The 10,875-nt window shown below is 41.6% G+C and overlaps 1 protein-coding gene across 2 annotated transcripts in view; it reads right to left on the bottom strand.

Annotated features, from left to right (window-relative positions):
- Window positions 1–4,130: 4,130 nt before the first annotated feature.
- pdcd6ip (programmed cell death 6 interacting protein) overlaps window positions 4,131–10,875 on the bottom strand; it is a 20,573-nt gene continuing 13,828 nt past the window's right edge. For both annotated transcript variants that reach the window (XM_085395342.1, XM_085395343.1), the window contains exons 11-18: window positions 7,572–7,683; window positions 7,198–7,367; window positions 6,590–6,838; window positions 6,265–6,399; window positions 6,040–6,134; window positions 5,802–5,937; window positions 5,522–5,712; window positions 4,131–5,149 (exon numbers count right to left, since the gene is read on the bottom strand). In XM_085395342.1, the coding sequence (XP_085251468.1) occupies window positions 4,963–5,149; window positions 5,522–5,712; window positions 5,802–5,937; window positions 6,040–6,134; window positions 6,265–6,399; window positions 6,590–6,838; window positions 7,198–7,367; window positions 7,572–7,683 (1,275 nt within the window). In that variant the 3' untranslated portion in view covers window positions 4,131–4,962. The remainder of the gene's footprint in view (window positions 5,150–5,521; window positions 5,713–5,801; window positions 5,938–6,039; window positions 6,135–6,264; window positions 6,400–6,589; window positions 6,839–7,197; window positions 7,368–7,571; window positions 7,684–10,875) is intronic.

Below are 10,875 nucleotides of genomic sequence, written 5' to 3'. Positions count from 1 at the left end.
GGTAGTTGTTATAGTAACTGTGTCTCTATACCTGTCAATCAGAGCTATTTCAGGCATCTCGCTTCTATGGGGAAAAAAAAAATATCGCACATAGCAGGGCCAGAGAGCTGCTTTAGTAGAGGCAAAATTATCAGGCAATGCACAGGCACTGATACTGGCAACTTGTGAGCTGACAGATAGCTGATCAAATTAACACCATAAATGAGATTTTAGCACTGTGCCTTTTCCTTTTAGAGCTTCTCGCACTCTCCTCAAAGAAAGTGAGCCGAAAGAGGAACACTGAATGATAGCCAGGGTGTGTGCACACTAAAGAGGGGCCGTCACAGCAAAACTTATTCAATTACAATCACAATACAAGACTGCATACCTACACTGGATTTTTAGTTTGTGGTGCTTTCTTGGGAAGACAAAAGTCCGCTATTGTCCATTTTTCCCCGATCACACAGCGAGTAAAGGATTAATAATAATAATAAAAAGTCCTCCATGAAAACCTTTGGAATCACTCTAACAAACAGACAACCTGAACCAATCACAGGCAGAGGTTAAAAGTTCACACAGGTAGACCCTCATTAACAAAACACCTGAGAACTTCCAGCATCAGTCCTGTTTAAACTACAAGGAGGGTTCGTCCATGTATGTTTTAATCTCTATTAACTTTATAGAGCAAAGCTCCCAATTTACCAGTGGATATATGTACTTACTCTCACCTATGATCAGGAGCTCTGGGTAGTGACAGAAAGAACAAGATTGCCTCTCGCTTAGAGTAGAGCCACTATTCCTCCACATCAAAAGGAGCCAGTTAAGGTGCATCTGACAAGGATGCCTCCTGGGCGAGGTGTTCTGGCCAAGTCCCTATGGCGAGATTATATCTCTCGGCTGGCCTGGGAACACTTCGGGGTTCCCCCGGACAAGCGAGGGGAAGTGGCAAGGTCTGGACTTCTCTGCTTAGGCTACTGCCCCCACAACCCGACCCTGCATAAGCAGAAGAAAATGGATGAATGGAAGGTTTTGTTACATTTTTTAAAAATATTACAACAAATGGTTCAACACAACACAATACCTAGTCTCTGAATATAGAGCACATAGAACACAGCACACAGGCAGTGACAGATATGGCCAGTATTGACCATATTGTAGACAGGCAGCAAAGGCGATCAGTCATTGATGAGATTTGAGAGCGCCGAAGTGACTGAAAAGTCCCATCCTGATAAACCTTTCCCACGAGGAACTGAGCAAGCAGGTCAAAAATTCCAAAGGAAAGTGTTGCCGGAATAATTCTGTGTGTTATTTTGCCATTTATCCAAGACATAAAAATGTTTTTCCTTGCAGCGTGTGGAGGCAAACCAGTTAAAAGGAAAAGGACCATTGTGTCAACATTCCTGCTGCTAAATTTAGAAGCACATAAAAAAATGTGCTGCAGGAAGCATGCAGGTGTTTTTACTGAGAAACCCCTGCTGCTGATTTTGTATATTGTGATGAATGCCTAAAGCTTGCGTGTGGTTCTAATGTCAGTTCTAATGTAATTTGTGTAGATCTTTATCTCAGTGGAACTTCCAAGCAAACATCCAATTTTGTTACATTTTTGGGATTTTTTCCATGTTGGACAGTTTTTAGAGCTTGACACAGTCACTGTGAACTCACACTCATTAGGCAGGTGAGGAAAAAATGCTGTAAACAAACAATGCTTTCCAAAATGGAAGTGTTAATCATTTATTTTCACCAATCAACAAAATGCAGTGAATGAACAAAAGAGAAATGTAAGTCGAGTCAATATTTGGTGTGACCACCCTTTGCCTTCAAAATAGCATCAATTCTTCTAGGTACACTTGCACACTGTTTTTGAAAGAAATCGGTTGGTAGGTTGTTCCAAACATCTTGAAGAACTAACCACAGATCTTCGGTGGATGTAGCATCCTTCTGTCTCTTCATCTAATCCAAGACACACGCGATGATGTTGAGATCAGGGCTCTGTGGGGCCATACCATCACTTCCAGTACTTCTCGTTCTTCTTTACGCTGAAGATAGTTCCTAATGACTTTGGCCGTGTGTTTGAGTTTGTTGTCCTGCTGCAGAATATTTTTATTTGGGGCCAATAAACAGTCATTTATATTTCTGAAAGTGTTCTTTGTTTACAGCATTTTTTTCCACAGGTGCCTAAAACTTTTGCACAGCACTGTATGTATTTCTATCTCTAAATATGGTTGATAGAAAAGTTCCTGATTTTTCACTGTCATTTAAATGTTTATCTGGTAATTACTTTGGTGTAGTATAAAAGGACATAAGGCTGGTCTTTATCATGTCTTTTATATAATAATTATGCCCTCCTTAACATTTTTCAAAGCAGTCCATTGAGGCAGGTTGGAGTCCTTGCTGAGCCTATTTTGGCGCCTGGGCCTTATGTTTGACACCCTTTCCATAAACCCTAGAGATGCTTGTGTGGCAAAATCCCAGTATATCAGCAGCCACGTTCAGTCACTTAATCCCTTTTCCTTCCTCATTCTGAAGCTCGGTTTGAACTCCAGCAGGTCGTCGTGTCCGTGCCTTCGTGCCTAAACGCTCCGAGCTGCTGCCGAGTTAAATAAGTATGCCTGGTAAGTGGCTGGTTAGTGTACGAGCTTCAGCTCTATATTCCATTATTTTATTAAACTGAAACACTCTTTACATAAACCCTAGGACAAATGAAAAATTGCCCCAAATCCCCCGTTTGGGTATCTCTGCGCAGCAATTCCTCTAATCGAGTATTTCTTTGCAATTATCAACATCATAGCCAAAGAAAAGCCTCGGTTCAGCCTTATTACCGACAAACACATGGTGAGGAGGAGAGCAAAGCGATGAGAGAAAGAGAGAGAGAAGAGTGGGGGAGTAAGAATAGTGTGAACACCAATATGGCTGAGTGCGGAGTTTGGGAGCCATTAGGCAGAAGGTAATTAATACCTGTCACTGCAGTGCTCTGTTCGCTGCCTTTATTCTGTTTCAGACCAATTAAAATATGACACTCCTCCGGTGGAGAACGCCTTGTTAAAATTAAACGGCAGAGACGCACAGACACCTTTGATAAACACATCCAGAGCTACAATTGGCTTTGGCAGCAGCGGCGGCAGAGCCATGCTGTATAGATATACACAGAGAGAAAAACATGGCAGTGTGTATGTGTTGTGTCACTTCCAGTAGGAGATGCGAGCTGTTAGATCTGATTAAAACTGTGTTTCCTTGTGAGTCTCACTCCAAAGCGCGAGCGCGCACACTGACGTAATCTTGCGAGACGTTTATGAGCCAGGAGATACTGACCGGTGTAGATAACTCACTGCCAGCGATTCGCAGCTCGGACAGCAAGGAGAGACGAATGGTAAGCAAAAACAGATGAGCCAGGGGAGCGAGGAAATGCCAGGTGGTGTACAAAAATAATAATTATTTAGAAAAAGAGAAAACGCTTAAGAGCAAAGCAAAAAAATCTGATAAGAAGGAAAACAAAGGATGGGAAGAGCACAGAGGGAAACTTAAGTGAAATATGGTGGGGTTTTTTTTTTTTTTTTTTTAAAGAGTTGTGGTGGTAGGAACTCGAGAAGACAGATTAGACAGAAGAGAGGAGAAAATGGAGAGAGAGGTGGAGTGATGGATGTAGGCAGGGGACCAGCAGCTCTCTGCCAACATCTCCATGCATCCTTCCAGACATCACACTGCGCTGCCATCTGCCTCCCTGACACACACACAAACGCGCGCGCGCACACACGGGGAGGAGATATGCGAAATCATTAGCGTCTCCTGACACTGAATAAATATCTCGGGATGAAATCTGTCTATGGAGAAATCACCTGCGGGGAAATATGATTGGATGAGATCACGACCTCACTGGAACGTAATTTGCATGTCATCTAAATGGGATCTGCCCCCAGTGCTCGGGGGTCAAAAAGCATCCGATTAGTTGGATGGGACAAGTCAATCTCTGATTGGCTGACAGAAACAACAACGGCAGGTAGTGCTGCTTCACACCCCCTCCTCCCCCTCCCCTGTGAACTGCAGGACTGCCCTCTTCTGGCTGCTTTACAAACCTCCACAGTTTAAGGAGAGGAAAAAATAAATAAATCAATAAATAAAAGACATCTGAAACACATAAAGACAAACAAATGGCGTCTAGTTGCTGTTGTTTTTAATCTCAAAGGTGATGGATAAAAACAAAAACACAAAGAGCAGGAGTGGCACACACAGAGTGTCTCGGTTAATCACATACAGAGTCTTATTTATACATATATTTATATAGCAGAGCCATTTCTCCCACTTGTACAGCCTCTTGATTGTAACACGGAAATAAACCCACATTCCCGGGGTGAGAGAGCGAGAGGAAAGAGTGAAAGAGAAACAAAAACAGTCATCTACATTAGAAAACCTACCGGCCATTCGTTTTTCTCTTGTTGTTTTTTTTGTAGATTTATACATCAGAGAAGCATCAGTATTCATTACAAAAATAGTAATATAGTTAATATAGATGCGCTGGGAGATTTGATTGAGTCAATACAGATGCACAGTCTCCAGCGAGGAAATGAAGAGCCGCTCTGTGCGCCTCGATGAGTGTTGTTACAGCAGTCCACCTCAGTCAAAGAGTCAGTTTTCATCGGAAAGAGGTTAAGGGTTTAATTTAATCAACAAAACTTTTAGAAAATGAGTACATAAAAAAATAAAGAGGAGGAGGAGGTGTTAGTGCACTGATGAAAGCTGAAACAGTTTTAGGGAAAAGTGCTGCCAGGATCCAGAAAAACATGCGCTTAACAAAAAGAAAGATGAGTTACAGAAAAGTGTTAAAGGCTTTTCAGCAGCTCCACCTTCACACAGCTGCTGTCAGGAGGAGAAAAAGTGTAAGACGAGTGGAGGAGCCCATGGGATTGAAGTGTTATTGCTGGGGATGTTTGTTTTGTTTTTTTTAAATTTGGTGTTAACATGTGAGGAATACGGGGATGAAGAGGGGAGTTATTGCTGAGGGTAGTAGGGCTGTTGCTGAGGGGGTTGTTGGGGGTAGCCTGGGTAGGGCTGTCCTGCTGGAGCAGTTCCTGGGTATCCTCCCTGACCCGGAGTCTGGTAGGGCATGTAGGGCATGTTGGGCATGTTGTACTGGCCGTAAGCATAAGGATTGTAGCCCATAGGCATCTGGTAGTACCTGCAGGGAAAAGACAACAGACGAGACAAACTTCAAACATTGTATAATCAAAACACTTCAGAGTCAAAGGTTGCAGACTTCATTTAAAAGTTATAATGAAGCAAGTAACGCCCTCTTCTAGCATCAGTATACAGAGCTAGAACTGAGTTTGGGTTTAATGGCATTTGCAGCTGGTAAAATTAAAGACCATCTATAGATTTTTAATTGCTCCATGTTTACTGAGAAGATATTTCATGCACCAATGAGAATGCGAACCGGTCAACCTGCAGCAGTTTTTTTTTTGTCACTTTAAGGACCAAATGAGGTGCTCAGATCTGAGAAATCCACTGGAAAAAAAAACAAAAAACAGAGAAGACAGATTTGAAAACTGACCCAGGGTAGCCTTGGTAGGTGGGGTAAGGTGGTCCCTGGGCCTGGGGTGCCATGGGTGGTGGGTTGTTAGTGGGAGCAGCAGCAGGTTGTGAGCTGGCGGGTGTGGTGGAGGCTGCCTGAGGGATCACGCTTGGTGGAGGTGGCCTGGCTGGGGGCTGGGGCTTTGACTCGGGTTGTTGAGGCTGCACAGGCTGGAAGACGTAGAGGGAGAGAACAGAAAGATGAGCACACGACTGACAGATGTTGATAATATTCAATGCTGGGCTGAGTATCCGCTTACAAAAACGGTTCTGGGTGCAGGGGTCGGTCCAGGAGCCGGGGCGGCGGGGCCGGAGGGGGCAGCGGGAGTGCTCTGATAGGCGGGAACGTTGAAGGCTGGAGCGCTGGGCTCTCGAGCGATGCTCTGCTGCAGGTCCCTGAGAGCAAAAATCGAACATCACAAATAAAATAAAACAGAACCCAACTGCAAAAACAGTCTTCCTTCTTGGCCAGCTTGGAATGACCGTGCGGGTACGTACTTGAGGAGTTCATCGCGCTCCGTCTTACGGGCAAAAACGATGTCGCTGCATTTGTTCTGGAACTTGAGCAGGATTTCTGTCAGGTCGTTGTAGAACTGAGCGGGGAGAAACAAACAGGGACAAAAATAACTAACCCGGTTTGGGACGCACAAAAGTAGAGCACATCTGACAAAAGATATGCATCGCTGCGGCACGGCTGGTCCCGCTGTTCTGCTGAGCACGTACCTTGGTGCCCTCGCGCAGGTTGTTGCTGATCTCCATGTAGCTGTCGTGGGCCGAGGCCAGCTTCTTGAGGACCTCCTCCCTCTGGTTGGAGTCTGCGTTGGACTGCTTCAGGCTGCTGAACTCCTGGTGGGACGTCTGGAAGCAGATCGCAGGTCGAGAGGACGGTTAACCTCCGACTCCTTTTATTATGTATGCACTTTATGTCCATCTATACATTCTTTTAATCCGATACAGTTAAAGCATCATTCCCGTGAGGGAATTCTGACCCAATTTAAGCAATAAACACACATAAAACCCGCACACTTCCCACCAAAGCTGCCTGTACCTGAACTTTCCCCAGCAGCTCTTCCTGTGTGCGGAGGCTGGCCTGCACTCGCTGGTTGTAGCTGCCGTACAGCTGGTCGAGCTGGCCCAGCGACAGCTGCTCCTCATTGATTGCTCCATCCTGAGCCAGTGCCGTCAGGAAGGTGGTGGACATGTCAAAGGTCACGGACTTGATCTCTCCCTCAATAGTCTCCCTCTCTTTCTTTACCTCCTCCAGCTGAGCGAGCAGAGAGCGCAACACGTTCACTACCTACAGGGGAAGGTAGACACATGACTTTTCCACAGTCCGACATTAACCTCTCACCCTCGTTACAGTGAGTCCAGCAGCTGGAGAGAGGTGCAGTTCTTTCAGTTCTGCTTGCTTAGTTATTTGAGCTCCCCAGTGAAACACAACACAGTATCAGCAAAAAAAAGAAAAAGAAAAGAAAAGAAAAAGGGAGGCAGTGAGGGGAGGAGGTAAAGGGCCATAAGGAACACAATGTCCACCGGGGGTTTCTGTGCAGCAGGAGTCGACGTTTATGGGACACACACATAAAAAAAAAAAAAAAAAAAAAAGCACATTCCCAATATTTAAGCTCACAAACAAAGATGTAAAGATGTCAGACAGACCTCGCTGCCCTGTAGTGTCTTGGTCGGGTTGGCAGAGGGGATGGCGGCGTTGAGCTCGTTCTCTGGTTTACACAGCAGGGCGATCATGTCACAGTGGGTGTTGTAGCGGTCCCTCACCACCTGGTCGGCCTGCACTGCCTTGTCCAAGATGTTGCGGAAGTTAGCGCCCTCTGTGTAGGGAGAGGATTAGAGGGACTAAGAGAGGGCTTTTTACAGCGCATAAACTTGCACGACAAGTTTGTGTCCAATAAATTAGGAATTTCCTGTTGTTCTTTTGCAGCGCGCTCAGTGTGTAATGGCCCCAATAAATACATTTTTTTTAAAAAGCGCCCAACACCAACAACAAATGAGAGCAACAATCTTCCTTGGCATACCGCTTCGAAGGGGCTTGTAGAGGTCTCCAGAGGGAGTTCTGCTCCAGCGCTGGCTGAACTTGGTCCTCAGCTCGTTGTCGGTCGTCTCTTCATTGTCCAGCATCTTCAGAGACTAAAGGACGAGAACACAAAGACGCTGAGAGGACAAAAACACCACCGATACACATCGATTAGCACAAAAGTGCTGTACATCTAAAATAATGAGAGGACATAACACCAGCATAAGATAACAGAGTTTAAAGACACATAAAATGAGGAAACCCGAGTAAGAAATGATACAAAAAAGTAATCAGAACCGATTCTAAAGGTGGGTTTTCAAACGGGTTTGAATATGTATCATGTTGGGGAGGTCCTGATGACACATGAGGAATCTGTTAGACTATTTGGATATTCTTATTATTGTTATTATAATGTCAGGATACGGAAAAATTGCTTATACAGCTGGTGAGATCCTGTCATTGTGGCATGTGTTTTAACAGCTTTTTTGTAAATGTGGGACCGGAGCTGGCTACAACAATTCCAAAAAGTAATCACAGCGAAATGTCACTGATAGAAATAAATTCAAAGACTATATTCTTGTCGGGAGTTACTGAATTCGATATTTTAGATGTAGTTAACAACTGTAAGAACAAGACCTCTACTGATTGTTTTGGTATAGATATGACATTAGTTAAACGAATCATACATAGCATTGCCAGACCTCTAGCTTATATATGTAATTTATCATTTCAAACGGGGAAATGCCCAAAGAAAATGAAAATAGCTAAAGTTATACCCATATATAAAAGTGGAAACAAACACATCTTCACTAACTATCGACCAGTGTAACCTGCTCCCGCAGTTTTCTAAAATATTAGAAAAACTTTATAATAATAGACTAGGTAAATTTATTGACAAACATAAACTAATCAATGAAAGTCAGTACGGATTTAGGACAGGAAGGTCAACTTCAATGGCTATCATTGATGCAATAGAAGAGATAACCAACAGTCTGGATAGAAAAAGACATGCAGCAGGGATATTTATTGACTTGAAGAAAGCATTTGATACGATTAATCATAGCAGATTATTTAAAAAATTAGACAGATATGGTATTAGGGGAGTGGCCTTGAAATGGATCCAAAGTTATTTGACTGAGAGACAGCAGTATGTGAAGATGGGCGAATTTGAATCGGGGTATTTGGGCATTAGCTGTGGAGTGCCACAAGGATCAGTTCTGGGACCAACTCTATTTAACCTTTATATAAACGACATATTTAATGTATCAAAGTTATTAAAATTAGTTATATTTGCTGACGACACCAATATTTTTTATTCTAACGACGACCATAGTGACCTAGTACTTAACATTAACAACGAGTTAAGGAAATTAAAAATATGGATGGATGTTAACAAATTATCTATAAATTTGAGTAAAACCAAGGTAATGTTCTTTGGGAATTACAATGTAAATGAAGATACTGTAATAAAAATAGATGGTGTAGTCATAGACGTAGTATCAGAAATAAAATTCTTGGGAGTAATGATTGATAGCAAATTATGCTGGAAATCACACATCAGACATATACAAAATAAAGTGTCCAAAAGTATCTCAATCATAAATAGAGCCAAGTTCTTCTTAAACTGCCATGCAATGTTTTTGTTATACTGTGTACTAGTCCTACCATACTTGACTTATTGTGTAGAGGTGTGGGGCAATAATTACAAAAGTTCTCTGCATCACCTGGCTATACTACAAAAATGTGCTATAAGAATAATGTATTCTTTGGGTTTAATGGTAGGATAAAGGTAGGATATTATAGTCACACTAATATTTTGTTTTTGCAGTCAAAACTATTAAAATTGATTGATTTAGTTGAATTCTCGACTGCTCAACTCCTATATAAGGCAAATAAGGGTATACTGCCAGAAAATATCCAAAAGCTCTTTACACATAAAGAAGGAGGTTACAATTTGAGGGGATGTAGTAACTTTAAAAGGCAGATAGTTAGAACTACCAGGAAAAGTTTGTGTGTGTCTGTGTGTGGAGTGAAACTTTGGAACAGAATGGATGTAGAGCTCAAGCAATGTCCAAATATTCATCTGTTTAAATCGAGGTACAAAAAAATGTATATTGTCAAGGTACAAAGAGGAATCGAGTGTGTGATTGTTTATCGATGATAGTAAATAATAATATATTCTTTGTATTATTTCTTTCTTTTTTCTTTGTTTATATATAGAATGTTAACAACAAATACTTATATAAACAATTATTTTGTAGAGTTGAAATGGACACTGTTGATTATTGTCTTACGCTGTTGTTATTACTGTTATCTCCATTATTAGGAAACAGTAGACCAGAATTAATTCTTAAAAGTAAAATTGATGAAGTTACAACTATACAATGGAAGCAAACTTCATTGATATTTTCATAGCTAAAATATAAATAATATACGGAGAGGATGTAATGACCATGATGGTGATGACTGTGATATTCAGCGGTGGTAACAAAGACTGTATTATTGATGCTAAATATTTACACTACTGTATGTCGTAATTATGACAATGCGATAATTTTATAACCGTAATTGTATGTCACAAATATTTAAATGTACTGCGCAACTACAAAATTTAAAACTCAGATAAGATTGTAGGGGTGGGAGTTAAAAAGCTTGTCTTCATCCCACTCCTTTTCGAGCTAAACTTGTTTTTTCTTTTTTTGTGTAATTGTACATTACAATAACTTTATTATTTGGTTGCTCGAATAAAAGACATTCATTCATTCATTCATTCATGTGTTTTCAGAAACTGCCACACTTGAGACACACGAAGCAGCGATTATTACATCAGTGATTATAAACTTTGCTCGTCCATATTTGTTTGCCTCGTGTACTTTTTAATGATCACTCAACATGCATGTTAAATAAAAAAACTGAAACTGCAGTTTAATTAAAAATTAAAACTCAATATATAAAAAATTAAAATCTCAAATAATAGTCATTTTTTGGCGAGCTCAATTGTATTTTCGTCTTTTTTTTTTTTTTTTACCTCCTTTTAGTCTCATTAATGACTACTTTTTAGGAAAATTAGGGCATTTCAGTTTGGACTTTTCAACTCTGCCAACAAACTTGGAGGCAGATTGTGCTTTATGTTTTCCCTCCCATCTGTTTATTTGTTTGTCAGCATGATGTTTAAAAAATGGGTTGGCTGAAGCCGGTGGACAGACAGTCCTTGGCCCAACGATCAGTGGATTAGATTCCTGTGATGATGCGGATCTGGGATTTCCGCCACTAGGAACGATTAAGAGTTTTTTTAGCATTAATAC

This window comes from Rhamphochromis longiceps, linkage group LG22, assembly GCF_057381845.1.
Source record: "Rhamphochromis longiceps isolate RC_006_pf linkage group LG22, R_longiceps_female_GT1.1, whole genome shotgun sequence".
In the NCBI taxonomy this organism is placed as follows: Eukaryota; Metazoa; Chordata; class Actinopteri; order Cichliformes; family Cichlidae; genus Rhamphochromis; species Rhamphochromis longiceps.
Note: the sequence above shows the minus strand (reverse complement) of the source record. Positions and strands in the feature narration are given on the sequence as shown.